This window comes from Aquarana catesbeiana, linkage group LG04 (genome assembly GCF_042186555.1).
Source record: "Aquarana catesbeiana isolate 2022-GZ linkage group LG04, ASM4218655v1, whole genome shotgun sequence".
In the NCBI taxonomy this organism is placed as follows: Eukaryota; Metazoa; Chordata; class Amphibia; order Anura; family Ranidae; genus Aquarana; species Aquarana catesbeiana.
This window is the reverse complement of record NC_133327.1, coordinates 652,552,158-652,573,418: the sequence shown is the minus strand read 5'-3', so window position 1 is coordinate 652,573,418 and position 21,261 is coordinate 652,552,158. Positions and strand designations below refer to the sequence as shown.

The 21,261-nt window shown below is 42.9% G+C and overlaps 1 protein-coding gene across 1 annotated transcript in view; it reads left to right on the top strand.

Annotated features, from left to right (window-relative positions):
• The window catches only part of LRPPRC (leucine rich pentatricopeptide repeat containing), a 337,307-nt gene that overhangs the window by 248,246 nt on the left and 67,800 nt on the right, over positions 1 to 21,261 (top strand). The window contains exons 26-30 of the mRNA XM_073628468.1: positions 976 to 1,044; positions 2,340 to 2,430; positions 6,781 to 6,923; positions 10,560 to 10,635; positions 17,896 to 18,022. Coding sequence (XP_073484569.1) covers positions 976 to 1,044; positions 2,340 to 2,430; positions 6,781 to 6,923; positions 10,560 to 10,635; positions 17,896 to 18,022 — 506 coding nt within the window. The remainder of the gene's footprint in view (positions 1 to 975; positions 1,045 to 2,339; positions 2,431 to 6,780; positions 6,924 to 10,559; positions 10,636 to 17,895; positions 18,023 to 21,261) is intronic.

The window sequence follows — 21,261 nt, the reverse complement described above, 5'->3', positions numbered from 1 at the left end:
TAGCACTGCTTATTGGCCGTCCCCTGTGATTTAAAACCCCCTCTCTGCTTTAGGGTTGTTTGAGTGGTTGGCATGTTTGCCCCGGTTGTTTTCTGGTTTGCCCACCTATCGTTCAGGCTCTGCTTTGAATGAATGAATTTTTTGTTACCGGAAAATGTATTTCTCTTACTTGATGGACACATGACCCAGCCCTCTATTGGAGTTTATATTTCTGACACTGCTTTGTTATGAACTGGCTTGCCTATAGCAGTGAGGTGATTTTATACCAGAGGGGTCCATAGGTGGTGCTCTGTTATTTTCTGACTATTATCCTACTCCTGTAGGTGGCACTATAAGTCCTTTGGTATGATTTAGAAGAGCTGTGTCCGTCAATGAACTCAGAGAATTTTTTTTTTTGGTAAGTAACAAAAATCCTGTTTTCCACAGAATATGCTGTGGTTCCTGACACTGGCTGGTATACCATGTAGTGAAATACAGCATACATTGTTTAACACAGGGAGCAGGTATTCGCTCATCCTGAAGTGTTATATACCTGCAGCAACCGGGGAGCAGCAAAGCACTTCTACACATTTGACAACTAGTTACCGTCTGTTTGTCTATCCTTACATCTGTCCTGTCAGGACTTCATTCCTCATTAGAGACATACCCTGGCTGCTTCTGGTTTATTGCATCAATGTTGTCTTCAAGGGGTGGGGTCTAGTCATAGGAAAAGTTACCTAATGGTATCTTGCCATCCACCTAAATTTCAGTCTCCTCACAGCCACCAAGCACTGTAGATTGGTAGAAAAAGCGAGCATAGACAAAAGAGCAATTACTGAAAGCCTACTGAAAAGGCACTGACCTGTTTTACATTGTTTGAATAATATACTTGCCTAATGAAAAGTCTTTGAGATTGCTGTGGTTTACTCTATTCATTTTGACTTTACTCCTCTTGTCTCTTTTTTTTTTTATTTTTTTATTTTTTTTATACTTTAGACTCCTGGTTTGAGAGCCATTCCAAACAAGATAAAATGGGTATTTGATAGATACACGAGGATGAACCTGGTAATGTCTGCTGTGTTAATAATTTCCCATTGTCTTGCATGGAAACCATTATATTTGTGTATTTAAAGCTAAAACGTGCATATACATATTTATAGATATATATCTCGATATCTATATAGAGATATATATATATATATATATATATATATATATATATATATATATATATATATATTATCTCACAAAAGTGAGTACACCCCTCACGTTTTTGTAAATATTTTATTCTATCTTTTCATGTGACAACACTGAAGAAATGACACTTTGCTACAATGTAAAGTAGTGAGTGTACAGCTTGTATAACAGTGTAAATTTGCTGTCCCTTCAAAATATCTCAACACACAGCCATTAATGTCTAAACCCCTGGCAACAAAAGTGAGTACACCCCTAGGTATCCTGTCCCCCCTCCCCCCCGAAAAGGTGTCAAATGTGGCACCTGAGGGGGGAAGGAGTACATGAGCTGAAGTTCCACTTTTGCGTGGAAATTCGCTTTAAGAACTAAGTGTATGCATACTTTTGAACAGGGGGCATTTCATTTGTTTACTTGTTTCCATGTTTTGTTTTATGATTGAGCCATTCTTTTATCACCTAGAGTTACAGAATATGAATCCCATAAAAAATAAAAGAAATGTGGCCCGGTTATAACCCCTGTCAGATTTTTTTTTTTTTTTTTCACTGTGTCCCATTTTGGAGATTTTCTTTCACTTCCTGTCCCATATCCCAACAGGAAGTAAGAGGTAATCCCTGCAAATTAAGGGATCTCTTTGGGGACCCCCAGCTCACCAGAACAGCTTGCCCCTTGTTACATTTTTGGGGACACCCCAAGATTTTAGATTCTTTTACTTTTCAATGATAATGGTAAACAGAACAAATAGAGAGGGTGAATCTCCTAAACGGGAGCACAGACAGCAATAAAAACTGACAGGAGTTCTAATCCCTCTCCACTCTATTCAAAACAAAACAAAAAAAAAAGTTATACTTTAACTTTGCTCTTATTAAATAATTCTATAGTATTTGCAACAGACCACTTTAGGTTGTTTTTAATACTAAATAAAGTTTATTTGGCAAAATTGGCAAAAAAAAAAAAAAAAGTGAGGCAAATAAACAAGCAGAAAATATTTCAGTGGTTTTTCAGATTTTTAGATGTGATGGTCTGTGCTTTCACTTTTCCTTGCTACAGTTTTTATACATTAACACCCAGAAAGATCTGCATATAAATGGCACGTGTTGACTTTTCAAAATATCACTGCATTCTGTGATCCTTGACTGGAAACTCTTTTTTATTATTGTTTCTACAGATAGAAGCGATGGAGAAAGGTGTGGAGATCACACGGGACCTCTATGGAATTGACAGGGAAGAGACATATTTTCAACTGCTGTGCCTATATGGTAGGTATTCTTTACTAAGTGGATGTAAACCCTCACATATACCCAGTGACATGAACAGCCTCAGATGATACACAGAAATGAAACAAATCTCCCTACATAAGTTTTACATGTACAGCTAGGTCCATATATATTTGGACACGGGTACAATTTTAGCTTTTTTTCAGGTATTTATCAAAACATATTCAAGCTATAGTTAAATAATGGATGTGGACTGAAAGTGCACACTCTCAGATTTAATTTGAGGGTATGTACCTCCAAATCAGAGATAGGGTTTAGGAATTACAGCTCTTAAGAATAGCCATCCCCCTTTTGCAAGGGACCAAAAGTAATTGGACAATTGAATCAAAAGCTGTTTCATGGCCAGGTGTGGGCTACTCCATTATTTCTTCATCCATTAAGCAGGTAAAAGGTCTGGAGTTGATTCTAAGTGTGGTGTTTGAATTTGGAATCTGTTGCTGTGAACCTGTGATGGAGCTGTCCATGCAAGTGAAACAGGCCATTGTAAGGCTTCAAAAACAAAACTAATCCATCAGAGAGATAGCAGCAACATTAGGAGTGGCCAAATCAACAATTTGGTACATTCAGAGGAACGAAGAACGCACTGATGAGCTCAGGAACATAAAAAGGCCTGGACGTCAACGGAAGACAACAGTGATGGATGATCGCAGGATCCTCTCTATGGTAAAGAGAAACCAATTTACAACATCCAGACAAGTGAAGGACACGCTACAGGAGGTGGGCGTATCATTGCCAAAGTCTACAATCAAGAGAAGACTTCACGAGAGCAAATATAGAGGGTTCACCACAAGGTGCAAATCATTCATAAGTCTGAAGAATTGAAAAGCCAGAATAGACTTTGCCAAAAAACATCTATAAAAAACAGACCAGTTCCAGAAAAGCATTCTTTGGATGGCTGAATCTAAGATTAATCTGTGCTAGAATGATGGGAAGAAAAGAGTGTGGAGAAGGCTTGGAACAGCTCATGACCCAAAGCACACAACGTCATCTGTAAAACATGGTGGAGCTTGGAGTGTGATGGCATGGTCATGCATGGCTTCCAGTGGCACTGGGTCATTGGTGTTTATTGATGTGACAGAAGCAGCTGGCTGAATTCTGCAGTGTTTAGACAAATGCAGCAAAGTTTATTGGACAGCACTTCACAGTACAGATGGACAACGATCCAAAACACACTGTAAAAGCAACCCAGGAGCTTTTAAAGGAAAAGAAGTGGAATATTCTGCACTGGCCAAGTCAATCACCTGATCTCAACCCAATTGAGCATGCATTTCACTTGCTGAAGGCAAAACTAAAGGCAGAAAGAGCCACAAACAAAGAACAACTGAAGACAGCTGCAGTTAGAGCCTGGCAAAGCATCAGAAAGGAGGAAGTCCAGTCTTTGGTAATGTCCATGGGTTCCAGACTTCAGGCAGTCATTGCCTGTAAAGGATTCTCAACAAAATATTAAATAAACATTTTATTTATCATTATATTCATTTGTCCAATTACTTTTGAGCCCCTGAAAATGGGGGGGGGGGTACTGTGTATAAAAATGGTTGCAGTTCCTAAAATTTTGTACTTGATATTTATGTTCAACCCCTTGTTTAAAAGCTGAAAGTCTGCACTTCAGATTCATTTGGATTGTTTTGTTTTAATTTTATTCTGGTGGCAAACTGAGCCAAACGTGTGACAATTGTGCCTGTCCAAATATACATGGACTGAACTGTAAATCTGCTGCCTTCAGCTTTCTACACTGTTTTTAGAAAGTGTATATGTGGCTGCTGAGGAAGGAGCAGTTATACATGTTATATCAAAGCTGCATTGTTGCTTATTTAAAACTTTTCAAAGCCAACTCATTGTTTAAAGGCGAAGGTCACCCTTAGCAACACCCCCTCGATCCTTCACTGCTGCTCACCCCACACCTGCTGTCACAATTTAAAATCGGCGCACCCGCACAGCTGCATTTTCAATTCACAGGAATCTGTGAATGTATAAACTACAAGTCCATCTGCCACGTTGCCCCCAAGTCCCCTGCCTCTTCCCATTGTTTCCCAGGCTTACCTCACCGATCGCTGAGCCCAGAAAACCGTCCGGTGGTGACTTGGCATAGTAGTAAGTGGAGCGCTGACCCCCCGAAGGAGCGGCTTAAAATTGGCTATATCTGTAATTCACATTTACTACTCAACCCTCGCAGCCCATAGATTCAAAGTCACAGTCCTTAGTGCTTTTTTTAAGGCTTTATTCATTAACACAAACGGGGATAGGAGAAGGACTTTCTTTGAGATGCTCTTTTGTTGAATTATCATCTTAGCATGGTTCTTACAGGAAGCATTAAAGAATAATTGCGGATGGTCAGACAAAACATTTCAAACGATCTCCTTGATCAGGGAAGATGGAAGTAGATTTAATAGAGAATTAACTGATAGAGTCACTCCGAATAACTTCTTCATCTGGATAACTTAAGAAGAACAATCCATTTCTCTATGAGTGTGCATGCAGCTACCTCTTTGCCACTACTTCCCGCTTGCATGGTACTTTTAGATTAAGCTATAGGAGAGCCATTCTGATCACCTCCTCCCGCTATACTGATTGGAATCCTAAGGCAATGTTGAACTCTAAGTCATGGGCCATAGCCACCCATATTACTGACTTGTGCATCAACGACCCCAGTCTCTGACAGTACCCTTGCCTTGGGCTTTCACTCACTTGATCAATAGTCCGTGTGCCACTCATAAACGATCGATTGCCCAGTTTCCTTCCGTTTTGCTGCCTCTTCATCCGAAATGATTCCCGGTTCCTCTGTCTGCGGCCCGCTCCCTTCCCCGCAGGGGCGACCTACGAGATCCATAATTACATGCTGCGAGATGTCGTCTGTTCCTCCATGAGGACCAGACCTCCACCCCTCTGGCTAGGGTGAGGCTCCATTGGCTCCCCGGAGGGGGGACCTCTCCCCTCCGGGAACCAGGTTGAGCTTTTCCAAGCTCTCACAGCAAACAGCACAGGAGGACTCCGACTGACCATGTGACTCAGCTTTTATATCCGAGTTCCGGGCCTTTGACCAACAAATCAATGATTGGCCAGGACTCGCATACAAACACCTGTCACTCAAATATAGAAATCAACAAACAGGCCTGCTGTAATAGCATACGCCTGTCTAAATTTACCTGACATAGAAACTGACAATAAAGGTGACCTATCTAAAAATAGGTGCCCGCTACATAAGCAATGGCAAGATTGCCACCACTCATCTCTATGCCCTTGGAGGACTGAAGTGACGTCATGAGGTCACTTCTGGTTCACATGGCTTTTTTTTTTTTTTCTTAAAGCAAAAGATAATTTTTTAAAAATTTTTTATCTTTTGCTTTTTAGGCCTCTTTCACACTTGTGCGACTTTTCCTGTGACTTTGGACATCAGAGTCGCATGTCAAGTCATACCCCATGACTCCCAATGATAACTATTCATAAGTTGCACCGACTTCAAAGTAGTCCCTGTACTACTTTGGTCCGACTTTGATGCGAGTTCAGGTCCATAGACCTCAAGTTTACACAGGCATTCCCTGAAATTGTGGTAAAATCGCAGCAATGTGAAAGGGGCCTTAAGGACAGAGGAGTGATTTGGAGTCTTTTAGACCCCAGATCTCTCCATAAAGAGGGCCTGCCATGCTGTATTGTTACATTCCTTGCGATAGCAATAAAAGTGAAAAAAAAAAACCTGTTTTAAGGGGACAGTGTAAAAAAAAAAAAAAATTAGTAAAAGCACCACCGCCCCCCGCATGCTCACGTCCAGTAGTGAACGCATTCGTAGGTCACACCCACATATGTAAACTGTGTTCACATTACACGTGTGAGGTATCGGCGTGAATGTCTGAGCAAGAGCAATAATTCCTGCACTAAACCTCCTCTGTAACTCTAAACTGGTAGCCTGTAGAAATTTTTAAAGTGTCACCTATGGAGGTTTTTAAGTACCGCAGTTTGGCGCCATTCTACAAGCGTGCACAATTTTAAAACATGACATGTTGGGTATCAATTAACGCAGTGTAACATCTTTCATATACAAAAAATTGGGCTACATATTTTGTTTTTTGTTTTTTGTTTTTGTTTTTTTAAGTTTCACTAAAGTGTTATTAAAAATAAAATTGCATTTGAAAAACTGCTGCACAAAAGCCGTGTGACATAAATTACGACGACTGCCGTTTTATTTTCTAGGGTCTCTGCTTAAAAAATATATGTAATGTTGTGAGTTTCAAGTAAACTTCTTGCAAAAAATACAGATTTTTACTTGTAAGCAACTAGTGTCAGAAAAAAAGCCTGCTCCTTTAAAAACAAGTAAAACTGATAATCTCTGTGTTTCAGCAAAAAATAATGATTGGGCTAAGGCAATACCACTCTGGCACAAAATGAAGAAGGAGAAAGTCGCAGTACTGGAGAAAACCCAGGCCCTGTTCACCAAAATATTTAAGGAAAATGGTCAAGATATTTTTGCTCACATCCCAGAGGTAACTAAACCTGTTTCACTACGTTTTGTAGTTCTAAAGTAAAGCTTTTGTGGAAGAAAATAGAGCCTGCCATTCCTGACCTGAAAATGCTAGTTGCCCGGCTCCCATGCTGTCTTTCTAACTTTTTTTCAGGCCAAGAACATTTTTAGCAAGTATAGAAAATACGTGTTGACATTGCCGCAAATTCAGTGGCCTTATGCCCTGTAAGCTAAACTGAAAACAAAAGCCATCTTTGTTCTGTTAACTTCTAATCCTGAGCCCCCCATGTAATGGAGGTAAAGAGAGGAAGTATCATGGGAGACCAGAATTGGTGGCTTCCTCCATAGATACACTGTAGTGAGTGAGCGTAGCCACTTAGACACAATGTGTATTATTTTATTTATATTGATTTGCAAGGTAAAATAAAGGGGGGGGAAGTGAAAAGGGAAACTAATGCAGCCATATTATTGGATGACTGATAAGCTGCAACATATTAAATTGATGTTTTGGGGTTTAGAGATTCTTTAAAGTGTATCTGGACACCAAGACAAAAATGTAATATATTACAGCTTACAAGCTGTAGTTGCTGCATTTGTTTTTCTTCTTTTCAGGGTTTTTTCCCTTTAGTTTCACCTGGTGGTCCTGCCAGTAGCACCCTTCTTTTCCTATGGTGGCAAAAGTCATTCACTATGTTGTATCTATAGAGGAGCAGCATTGTCATACTCAGATAGGACTGCACAGCACTTTCTGCTCTCCTCATCCCTACAACATAAGGGCAGGTGTTCTGTAGTCCACGGAGAGAACCGGGCAAATCTAATACCACTGATTGTAAAGCTTTGTTTGTTTTTTAATTAACAAACACGTAATACTTGCCTGATCTGGGCAAGGGTTTTGCAGAGTGGCCCAGATCCTCCTCTTCTGGGGTCCCCTCGCAGCGCTCCTGGCTCTTCCTCCTCTTGCGTGCCCCCATGGAGAGCCACATTCCATGGGGGCACTTGTGCGGGCCCGTTCCAGAGTCCTGCTGCTGCGTCTATTGACACAGACAGCAGTACTCGGCCCCGGCTCCCGTGTCACTGGATTTGATTGACAGCAGCGGGAGCCAATGCTATCAATCTATCCAATGAGGACCCAAGACAGCGGCTGGAGCTGCTGTGCTCGTCCCTGTTGCTGAAACGATTGGGTTCAGGTAAGAAAAAGGGGGGCTCTAGGGGGTTACTGCAGCACAAAAGGTTTTTCACCTTAATGCATAGAATAAAGTGGTGAAATAATCAGCACAATTTCTTAATAGTAAATATGAATGACTATATAAAGTATCAAATAACAGTGACGTGCTAAATGTCACAAACAGTAAGTGCAAAATGGTGAAGCTAAGGTTAAAAACTGTGCAGGGTTTACAACCCCTTTTAAAGTGGTTGTAAAGTCAGAAGGTTTTTTTATCTTTATCTTATCATGCATTCTATGCACTAAGATAAAAAGCCTTTTGTGTGTTGTAGCCCCCCTAATACTTACCTGAGCGTCATCTCTCTCCAGCGATGTCCACAAGTTCCTCGGGCCGTCCGGGACTCTACTCCTGATTAGCTGAGACACAGCAGTGGTGCCATTGGCTCCCGCTGCTGTCAATCAAACTCAGCCAATCAGGAGAGAGAGAGGGGCAGGTCGAAATGGGGCTCAGTGTCTGAATGGACACAGGGAGCTGTCACTCAGCTCAGGTGCCCCCATAGGAAGCTGCTTGCTGTGGGGGCACTCGACAGGAGGAAGGGGCCAGGATAGCCGAAGAGGGACCCGAGCTGCTCTGTGTAATACCACTACAAAAAGCAGTTAAAATGTAACGTGTGTTATTTTTTGAGAAAAAAAAAGACTTTTTACAATCACTTTGATGTCTGGGTTGAATGCTAAGGGGGACAGTGCTGGATTTCTGGCACGATTAAAACATATTTTTTGCACTTGTAGAACAAATATAACTAAACGCTTTCATATATATAAATATGGTATATTTAACACACCAAAAAAGGTGCAAATAGGAGAGGTTTATATAGGCTTTAAGTCAGAATTCTGTTCTTGCTTCTTCTTGTGCCTGTGTGGGGATCGCAGCTCAACCCAAGCAGCCTATGTAATCCAAATCTGAAAAGCAGCATCAGCCTGCAGGTCTCAGTTAAGCCACACCCACTGATTTGTTTCTCCCTGCCTACCAGGGCTTAGTCATAGCCATATGACTAAGCCCTGGTAGGCGGGGAGAAACGAGTCAGGAGCAAGAACTGCAGGCTGAGGCTGCCTTTCACTTTTGGATTACGTAGGCTGCTTGGGTTGAGCGGTGGTCCCCACACAGATACATTTATTGCTGTGTGGATCGTCACATGGATATTGCCAGCACCCCATGAACCCTGAGGATCTAGGGCACAGGTGTCAAACACAAGGCCCGCGGGCCAAATCCGGCCCTCCAGGCCATTTCATGTGGCCCTCACACCTCTCCTGCAGCTGCAGGAGAGTTCCAGCCCTCCTCTGTTCCTCCTCCAGACACCTACTTTCTGCTTTCAAGCAATTAATCCAGCTTCTTCCCAGCAGCATAAGGAAGGAGGGTGCACTGTGATGTTAGGGAGAGTAGGGGACTCAACTTCTGATGGTGGGGTGGCTCTTAACATCTAATGTAAGGGGAGGGGATGCGCTGGACATCTAATCTTACAGATACAACCGGCCCTTTTGAAGACAATCATAATGCTGATGCGGCCCACGATGAAATTGAGTTTGACACCCCTGATCTAGGGCATTGTCTCTGCTTGGAGCGGCACCACAAGCTATGTATGAGGTCACTTGCTTGTTCTTTTTGATTGGTGCATAATATTGAGACACAGCATTAATTGTAGTCCCAATATCTCTCCCAGAAAAGGCTTCCTTTAAAGGTAATACTCACAGCCCATCTCATATATAATTTTATATATATATATATATATATATATATATATATATATATATATATATATATATATATATATACACACACACACACATGCATATCCTAAAATTTGAATATCATCAAAAAGTGAATTTATTTCAGTAATTCAATTCAAAAATTGAAACTCTTTTTTTTTATATTGATGCATTACACACAGAGTGATATAGTTCAAGCATTTCTTTCTTTTAATTTTCATGATTATGGCTTACAGCTAGTGAAAACCCAAAATTCAGCATCTCGGAAAATTAGAATATTACATAAGACCAATAAAAAAAGTATTTTTAATACAGAAATGTTGGCTTACTGAACAGTATGTCTATAGGTACTATATAGTATGCACTCAATACTTGGTCGGGGCTCCTTTTGCATGAATTACTGCGGCGTGGCATGGAGGAGATCACCCTGTGGCACTGCTGAGGTGATATGGAAGCCCAGGTTGTTTTGATAGCGGCCCTCAGCATTGTTGGGTCTGGTGTCTCTCATCTTCCTCTTGATAATACCCCACAGATTCTCTATGGGGTTCAGGTACACCACGTGCTCCTATATAGTCTTGCAGACACAAACCGGCCCTTTGAGGGAAACAATAATGCTGATGCGGCCCGCAATTATATAATTTTGACACCCCTGGTCTTGGCTGTAGGAAATGTAACAATGATCTGTTTTATTGTGCTTACACTTAGAGCCATTTTTTTGTCTTTGTTTTAAAGTTCAAGCAAGGAAGTGATCACGCAGACAACCATAGCAAAGGAGTGGTGGATTTGTGTAAGAAGGGCGATTTTAACGGTATGTTGATGTTGTAACATATTTTTTTTAATACAAATTTCGGGTAAGAGCTGGTTCACACAGGGGCAACAGGGCTTGCAGGCCGACTCTGTGAGGCGACCTGGACACGACTTCAGCGGCGACTTGCAAAACGACTTCTGTATAGAAGTCAATGCAAGTCGCCTGAAGTCGCCCCAAAAGTAGTACAGGAACCTTTTTCTAAGTCGGAGCGACTTGAGTCGCTCCTATTAGAACGGTTCCACAGTACAGAACGGGACGCAACTTGTCAGGCGGCTAAGTCGCCCCTGTGTGAACCGGGGCTAAGAGTGCCAAACAAAATCTTGCAAGAACCCTGTTTACATGAAGGAAATGTTCTGTCGCTTGTTGCAAAGCAATATAATATACTACCTCCCCACTGCCCCTTGCCTTTTTTATTCCTTTAAACCTCTCAACGGCACATTTTCCCCGTACCCCAACAAGTGTAAGCAAGGCATAAGACTTTGCACACCTTTTGTTTTGTTTTGAAGCACCTGGAATGTATGTAACTTATTCCAACTGAAAGTTAAGTTGTGTTTTAAAGGTCTTATCCCAGCCCAATTATTATTCAGATTGCTTCCACACTTATCACTTTGGATTGCAGCTTCATTAAGCGCTTTAGGATCTCCTATATAAAAAACTAGTTACCTATTTTGTCAAACTTCTTTTCATAGCCTAATGGCCCGTACACACGATCCGAATATCGTACGACAGATCGTACGACTTTTTTCGCTTAATAGTCGCAAGTAGAAATTGAACAGGTTGCTGAAGTCACGAAAATTCTCGTACGACAGAAGAATAAATCAGAAGTGATGTCGTGTTCTTGTATTGTGTTTTCAGATGACAACTGTACTGACTAAACGAAAATCGCACGATCTGGTATCGTACGAGGAAAATTTTCGTGCTTGTCCGGTCGAATAACAGTGATCTTGAATGTGTGACATAAAACTGTTATTCAGTCAAATAAAAATAACCCAAATTGCAGCCTAAACAACTGCCTTCACCAAATAAATTCATGTTTTCTTTTGTGTCTCAGTACATGCAACGCAACAGAGACTAGACTGATTTTGGAAATTAATGAAAATTGAAGCAATTCATGGAACAATATTACGTGTATAAATAAGTTACAGTGCCTTAAAAAAATATTCATACCCCTTGAAATTTTCCACAATTTGTCATGTTACAACCAAAAATGTAAATGCATTTTATTGGGATTTTATGTGATAGGCCAGTGATGGTGAACCTTGGCACCCCAGATGTTTTGGAACTACATTTCCCATGCTGCTCAACTACACTGCGGAGTGCATGAGCATCATGGGAAATGTAGTTCCAAAACATCTGGGGTGCCAAGGTTCGCCATCACTGTGATAGACCAACACAAGGTGGCACATAATTGTGAACTGGAAGGAAAATGATAAATGCTTTTCAAAATAAATATGTGAAAAGTGTGGTGTACATTTGTATTCAGCCCCCTTTACTCTGATACCCCTTACTAAAATCTGGTGGAACCAATTGCTTTCAGAAATCACCTAATTAGTAAATAAAGTCCACCTGTGTGCAATTGTAACCTCAGTATAAATACAGCTGTTCTGTGAAGCCCTCAGAGGTTTGTTAGAGAACCTTAGTGAACAAACAGCATCACGAAGGCCAAGTAACACACCAGACAGGTCAGGAATAAAGTTGTGGAGAAGTTTAAAGCAGGGTTAGGTTATAAAAAAAAAAAAAATATCCCAAGCTTTAAACATCTCACAGAGCACTGTTCAATCCATCATCCAAAAATGAAGAAAGTATGGCACAACTAAAAATCTTCCAAAACATGGCCGTCCACCTACACTGACAGGTCGGGCAAGGAGAGCATTAATCAGAGAAGCAGCCAAGAGGCCCATGGTAAATCTGGAGGAGCTGCAGAGATCCACAGCTCAGGTGGGAGAATCTGTCCACAGGACAACTATTAGTCATGCTCTCCACAAATCTGGCCTTTATGGAAGAGTGGAAAGAAGAAAAAGCCATTGTTGAAAGAAAGCCATAAGAAGTCCCATTTGCAGTTTGTGAGAAGCCATGTGGGGGACACAGCAAACATGTGGAAGAAGGTGCTGTGCTGAGATGAGACCAAAATGTAGCTTTTTGGCCTAAAAGCAAAATGCTATGTGTGGCAGAAAACTAACACTGCACATCAACCTGAAAATATCATCCCCCGCCATGAAACGTGGTGATTGCAGCATCCTGTTGTGGAGATGCTTTTCTTCAGCAGGGACAGAGAAGCTGGTCAGAGTTGATGGGAAGATGGATGGAGCCAAATACAGAGCAATCTTAGAAGAAAACCTGTTAGTCTGCAAAAGACTTGAGACTGGGGTGGAGGTTCACCTTCCTGCAGGACATGGATTCTAAACATACAACCAGAGCTACAATGGAATGGTTTAGATCAAAGCAAATTCATGTGTTAGAATTTCTCAAAGTCCAGACCTAAATCCAATTGAGAATCTGTGGCAAGACTTGAAAATTGCTGTTCAGACGCTCTCCATCCAATCTGACAGAGCTTGAGCTATTTTTCAAAGAAGAATGTCACTCTCTAGATTAGGGACCGACTGATATTCACTTTTTTTGAAGTATCGGTATCAGGCGCAAACGTACCCGATATTACCAATATTGCTTCAAGGGGTTTTATCGGTGTGATGCATGCAGCTGCATGCATCACACCGGTGTGGCTCTTTGGAGCGGATGGTCGGCTTTATTGTAATAACAACTGATGCAGCTCAGCAGTCATTCGGCTGTTATTACAAGCAGTGGGAGGGGACGTCCCCCCGCCACTGGCCCGGGCTCTCCCGTCCAACGGGGAAGTCCGAGAAACCAGCCGGCACGTCCTCCGGCTGGCTGAAGATCAAACAAAGCCAATTCTTTGTTCGGGTCTCAGAACTAGTAACCCGGAAGCAATATCATGATATCACTTTGCCAGGCGCCAGTTTTAAAGAATATAAAGTATTCAAAAACGCTGATCTTGACATTTTGAATACAGTGGAACCTTGGTTTGCGAGTAACGCGGTTAATGAGCGTTTCGCAAAACGAGCACTGTATTTCTAAAGATCCTAACTCGGTTTGCGAGTGTTGTCTCGCAAAACGAGCAGGATTCTGGCTAAAAGCGGTGTGCAGTAGCGCTTTTGGCCTGAGGTGGGGGGCGCCGGAGCCGAACAGCGCCGATCGTCGGCGTTCATAAATGCACGGAAAGGCCCGAGGACAGTTCGGCTGACCTCGGCAAACCTCGGAAAGGCTCGTGAAAAGAGTACTGCTAGTACTTTGGATTACGAGCATACTCCTGGAACAGATTATGCTCGTAATCTGAGGTTCCACTGTACTTTTAAGTGCAGTGGAGGGGTTTTGGGGTCTTATAGACCCCGATCTCTCCATAAAGAGTACCTGTCACTGCCTATTACTGTCACAAGGGATATTTACATTCCTTGTGACAGCAATAACAGTGATATAAAAAAAGTGTAAAATTTTTTTTTCAAATGTACAGAATGTCGGCAGACAATATCGGCTATCGGCCTGAAAGGTGACCAAAATATCGGTATTGTATCGGCACCGAAAAAACAGTATCGGTCGATCCCTACTCTAGATGTGTAAAGCTGGTAGAGACATCACCAAACAGACTTGCAGCTGTAATTGCAGTGAAAGTTGGTTCTACAAAGTATTGACTCAGGGGGGGCTGAATACAAATGCCCCCCACACTTTTCACATATTTGTAAAAAATGTTGAAAACCATTTATTTTCCTTCCACTTCACAATTTTTTGCCGCTTTGTGTTGGTCTATCTCATGGAATCCCAATAAAATTTACGTTTTTGGTTGTAACATGACAAAATGGAAAATTTTAAGAGGTGTGAATACTTTTTCCAAGGCATTGTGTATATTAACCTGAACTAAGATGATCTGATAATTGCACAACTAAAACCAATAAAGGTTATAATACTTGCCTGCCAAAGGGCTTATAATACTGTTCAGCTAGTTGTGTGATCCAGCACCTGACCTGTCCCCTTGCAAAAAATGTTTAGTTTGTAGTCCTGTAGTATTTTCAGGGCCCATTCACAGCTTTGCTGCATTTTAATGCATGTGGCAATGCACTTTTGTGCAATTCCACATGTGGGTTGACACTAATCGCAACACTGTAAAATAGAAAAAAAAAAAGATCTGGTTATTACTTCCAGATCACGCTATAAAACAGGGTAGCGATTGTGAACACCACTTTTTTGTAAAGTGGGATTTACATGCACACAGGTCATGCATTGGGCTTTCTGATTTCAACAGGTTTTACCTACCTTTGTAGAAAAAAAAAGTCTTTGTGAAGCCGCCTTAAAACAAGGAGGTATTTTCTTTTCTCACTTTCATCCATCACAGGTCCAAAAAGTGGAAGTGGCAGTTTAGTGCTCATTTTAGGATAGCGGGCAGGCCTATGCAAAGCATTCCTTTATGCTGTTGTGGCCCGGTGTACTGGTTCATAATGCAGACACAGCCTAATGCTATAGAGCCATTCTGTTTCAAACTGCATACAGCTGTGTCTGACTAGTCGGCTATTATCAGTGCAGTGTATGGGGACCATGACGTCTATGGAGCAGGGTATATGGACCAACACAGTGGAACAGCTAGACACCTGTGGTGGGCTAAGTGAAAGCCCTCCAATTACCACTTGCTGCTCACCTGTGGATATACTGCATCAGGGAGGCGTTAGCCACGTGTATACAGTATGTCACAAAAGTGAGTACACCCCTCACATTTTTGTAAATATTTTATTCTATCTTTTCATGTGACAACACTGAAGAAATGACACTTTGCTACAATGTAAAGTAGTGAGTGTACAGCTTGTATAACAGTGTAAATTTGCTGTCCCCTCAAAATAACTCAACACACAGGTTAAACCGCTGTATGGTCTTGACCACCGTGCTGCAGCTCAGTTTCAGGGTCTTGGCAATCTTCTTATAGCCCAGGTCATCCTTATATAGAGCAACAATTCTTTTTTTCAGATCCTCAGAGAGTTCTTTGCCATGAGGTGCCATGTTGAACTTCCAGTGACCAGTATGATAGAGTGAGAGCGATAACTCCAAATTTAACACACCTGCTCCCCATTTACACCTGAGACCTTGTAACACTAACGAGTCACATGACACTGTGGAGGGAAAATGGCTTATTGGGCCCAATTTGGACATTTTCGCTTAGGGGTGTACTAACTTTTGTTGCCAGCGGTTTAGACATTAATGGCTGTGTGTTGAGTTATTTTAAGGGGACAGCAAATTTACACTGTTATACAAGCTGTACACTCACTACTTTACATTGTAGCAAAGTGTCAATTCTTCAGTGTTGTCACAAAAAAAATATAATAAAATATTTACAAAAATATGAGGGGTGTACTCACTTTTGTGAGATACTGTATATACATGATCTGACCTCTTCCAGGTTAGAAGCGTGCCCGCTCGGGCATGCAGTGCGCTCCTCTTGTGATCGCTCTGTCCAGCGAATTACTATTTCCAGTAATCCGTAACCGGTTATCATGTGATCACTATGACTGGTCATAGTGATAACAATGTAAGCAACTAGGGATGGGCTCAGGCGTGTTAAGGTCGTAGTCCTAACCCACATGCGCAATTTCACCAGGGAGCCATTACTGCACACAGCCAATCAGAAGCAGCATGTATGTGAAACCGCAGGCCGGGAAATGCCTCACTGCCTATGATTGGCTGTGTGCAGTGAGGACTTCCTGGCGGGATTGCTCAGGTGGGTTGGGACTATGATCCACAGATGCCTGAGCCCATCCCTATACGCAACCTGTCATGAATGGCTTTCAATTCATAAACAGCTGTGATTGGCTGAAAGCAATCGCATGGTACCTGGCTACCTGTACCATGTGATTAGTTTAGCCAATCACCGATCACAACCATAAAGGGGAGCTCCACCCAAAAGGGGTAACTCCATTTGTTTGCACCCTCCAATGCCACATTTGGCACTTTTTTGGGGGAAGGGGTGAAACGGTACCTGGTTTTGACAGGTACCCGATCCCAATTCTGGCTCAGATCACCGCGGTGAATTGATGTGATGTGGAGCGGGAGACTGTGGGGGAAGTTCAGCCCCCTCCTTCCCCCGCAGTCTTCCGCCTCACATCACAGGTTGGAGGGTGCAAACAAGTGGAGTTTCCCCTTTTGGGTGAAGCTCCCCTTTATGGTTTTGTTGATCCTGTGCGAATTGTAGCCTCAGTTTCCTGTTCTTAGCTGACAAGAGTGGCACCCAGTCTAGTCTTCTGCTGCTGTAGCCCATCTGCTTCAAGGTTCAGTGTATTGTGCATTCAGAGGTGTATTCTCCATACCTTGGTTGTAACAAGTGGTTATTTGGGTTACTGTTGCCTTTCCATCATCTTGAACCAGCCTGCCCATTCTCTGACATCAACAAGGCATTTTCCTCCACACAACTCCCACTCACTGGATATTTTCTCTTTTTCAGACCATTCTCTGTAAACCACAGAGATGGTTGTGTGTGAAAATCCCAGTAGATCAGCCGTTTTTAAAATAGTCGGACCAGCCCATTTGGCAACAAGAACCATGCCACATTCAAAGTCATTTAACTCCGCTTTCTTCCCCATTCTGATGCTCAGTTTGAACTTCAGCAAGTCATCTTCACCACACCTAGAGGCCTAAATGCATTGAGTTGCCGCCATGTGATTGGCTGATTAGCAATTTGTGTTACCAAGAAATTGAACAGGTGTACCTAATAAAGTGGCCGGTGAGTGTGTATACCCCTCACCCCGAGAACCCCAAATGTTATATGGTCAGATGGATGATTCACTAGGCATCATTTAGTGAATTAAGCCTTCCTATGAGACTGCTTTAAAAGTTCCATAGTGTTAAATTTACAAATACCGTACTCGTGACCCCACAATAGGGATAAAACGTTATCGCGGAAGGGAGTTTTACAAGACTCGTGGCCACTCATTAAAGTTAGAAGAAAAGAGGTTTAACCTTAAACTACGTAGAGGGTTCTTTACTGTAAGAGCGGAAAGGATGTGGAATTCCCTTGTCTCAGTGGGGAGCATTGATAGTTTCAAGAAACTATTAGATAAACACCTGAATGACCGCAACATACAGGGATATACAATGTAATACTGACATAATCACACACATAGATTGGACTTCATGGACTTTTTTCGACCTCACCTACTATGTACCTATGTTAAAAGACATTTTATTTGTTTTTTGTTTTTGTTTTTTTAGGTGCATACAGTCTGTTTCTGGAGTTTGAGCAGAACCAGAAAACTCTAACCAAAACTGCCTATGCAAGGCTTATTAAAGCACTGCTGGAAGGTGGCCAATTGGAGGACGCTTTGCATGTAGAAGATGTGTGAGTATCGAGCTTTCAAGAATATATTTACTTTCCATGTTATGAGCTGTGGATTTGTAATTGGGGTAAGGTGAACACGGTGGAAGCAGTTCCTTAATATTCCACAGCTTCAGCCGTTCGAAGGGCCATCTTCACCTGCACAACATACACAGGCATTGTGTGCAGTCAGGCTGGGCCTCCAAGTGCATCCCCAGCTGTATATCTGTGTAGTCCCAATGTACAGATCACAACACAGTCTGACTGCATTCTTATCCATGCATCGCTTCCACAGCTTTAGCAACCTTAACCTGACCCATTGATAAATTCAATTGTACTTCCTTCGTCCCCCTTTGCATCTTAACCACCCCCCACAATCACAGTTCCCCAAGTTTAATTCTGCCCATGTTCTCCTTTTTGAGAAAAATTAAAAAATCAACTTCAGGATCGCCAAGTTACCTTGACTATTACTAGGTGGCCCATCTTCTTGCACCTTGTGTATGATAACCCAGTTCAACCTACGCCACTGCCTTTGAATCTTTTGTTTTAAATTATCATTGTAATGCCTCTTCCGCGCTACTACTTATAGTGTACCACATTCTATGTATTACTATGACCATTAGAACATATGCATTGTACTATCACCTGATGTTGTGCTGTCTCTGTAAATAAAGAATGCATTAAAAAAGTCATGCTATGTACACCAGTGCTGAGTGAGTACATAGGTTGCCTATATTAAGTGTTTTCATGCTACCAAGCCAATTTTTTGTCCTTAAAGGGTTTGTAAACCCCCCCTTTTTTTTTTTTAAATAACAAACATGGTATACTTACCTCCCACTGTGCAGTTCATTTGCACAGAGTGGCCCCGATCTGTTCCCCAGCGGCGCTGGTAGCTCCTCCCCGCATCGGGTGTACATGTTGGAGAATCGCTCTCCTTGGTGGACACCCATGCAGGCGCGCTCCCGAGTCCTGCTTTTGCGTGTATTCACACACAAAGCAGGACTCGGCCCCACCCACCGGCGCCCACATCATTGGATTTGATTGACAGCAGCGGGAGCCAATGGCTGTGCTGCTATCAATCTATTAAGTCAGGACACGAGACACCATCTAGAGTGGGTGTGCTCGTTCCCGGCCGGAGGAAAACAGCGTTCAGGTCAGTAAAACTGGGGGACTACAGAAGGTTTTGAAAACCATGAGGGTTTACAACCCCTTTAATTCAGAGTTCCACTCAAAAGCGCAGGTTCCACTTGCTTGCATCTTCACCCCCACCCCCCCCCACATTTGGCACCTTTCGGGGGGGGGGGGGGGGGTCGGGGGACGGTACCTGTTTTTGACAGGTACCCGTCCCCACTTCTGGGAGACAGATGCAATGAGGGCCCCCAGAAGTTCGGCCTCCTTCCTCCGCCGCCGCGCCACTTAGTGCAACACGCTTCGCACATGCGCAGTAGGGAACTGGCCATAAAGCCGAAAGGCCGGTTTCCCTTACCACGCATAGCGGCCGCAGCACCCGAGAGCCGATTGGAAAATCGTCCGGGGTGCCGACATCGCGGGATCCTTGGACAGGTAAGTGTCCTAATGTTAAGTCAGCAGCTACAGTATTTGTAGCTGCTGACTTTTAATTTTTGTAGGGGGGGCTGGAGCTCCGCTTTAAAGTGGTTGTAAATCCTTTCATATACTTGGTGAAGTGACTGGCCTCGGGTGATATATAGAGATGAAAGAAATCCTCCTACATAAGTTGTACCTGTTTATCTGCAACAGTCTTTCCCCCAAATCCAAATGCAGAATTTAGCTACAGGTCTCCAAACTTTGTGTGGCCTTCAGATTAGCACAACAATGCGTAGAGCGTTTCATGGAATGGGTTTCCATGGCCGAGCAGCTGCATCAGAGCCTTACATCACCAAGTGCAATGCAAAGGGTCAGATGCAGTGGTGTAAAGCACGCTACCACTGGACTGGAGCAGTGGAGACGTGTTCTCTGGAGTGACGAATTGCGTTTCACTGTCTGGAAATCTGATGGACGTGTCTGGGTTTGGTGGTTGTCGGGCATTGTGCCAAGTGTAAAATTTGGTGGGGGGGGGGGTTATGGTGTGGGGTTGTTTTTCAGGGGTTGGGTTTGGCCCCTTAGTTCCAGTGAAGGGAACTCTTAAGGTGTCAGCATACCAAGACATTGTGGACAATTTCATGCTCCCAACTTTGTGAGAACAGTTTGGGGATGGCCCCTTCCTGTTCCAACATGACTGCACACCAGTGCACAAACAAGGTCCATAAAGACATGGATAAGCGAGTTTGTGGTGAAGGAACTTGCCTGGCCTGCACAGAGTCCTGACCTCAACCCGATAGAAAACCTTTGGGATGAATTTGAGCGGATACTGCGAACCAGGCCTTCTCGTCACAGTGCCTGACCTCACAAATGCGCTTCTGGAAGAATGGTCAAACATTACCATAGGCTCAATCCTAAACCTTGTGAACAGCCTTCCCAGAAGGATTGAAGCTGTTATAGCTGCAAAGGGTGGGCCAACTCAATATTGAACCCTACGGACTAAGACTGGGATGTCATTAAAGTTCATGTGCGTGTAAAGGCAGGTGTCCCAATACTTTTGGCAATATAGTCTGAGAGTGAGCTCTAACGGAGTCAATTTATTTTCATAGTAAATGAGATTTGTTCCCAGGGCCGCTGATGAGGCCGTACAATCAGCCCTCCTATACTGGGCCGAGGCGCTATCAGTTGAGAAGGGGGGCCTGGGCACCTGCTGAGCAGGAGGGCTGGCTGTACTTGTACTCCCTTATTGCTGACACTGATCCTCTTGTGCCGGTTGTTGCCCGGACTTTCATTTACAGTTACACCAAATAAACTCTGCAATATCTGTATGTTCATATATGGAATACAGACCGAGAAGCCGGTAGCCGATTTGCTGCACTTCTAATGAGTTTTGTCGTCTATATAGAGCTAGTCTGGGAGACGTGAAATTAGAGATGTCGCAGTATTGGAATGAAAGATTAGGTCTGTAACAGTGGCTAACATCTATTTAATCACACTGAAGATTGAAAGATTGGGGGAAAGTAAATCCCGAGCTTCATGTAATTTACAGCCCTCCCGCGTGAAATGTTGATTTAAGACCTCCGACAGATGGGACAAAGTAAGAAGAGGAACTGAGCAATGAGTGCTTAGGCAGGGATTAAGGGGATTGCTAAGAAAATCCCGAGTCCGATGACTATTTCTGGCCCCCCTGAAGCTGAAAGTGACTGAGAGAGGATGGTCATATT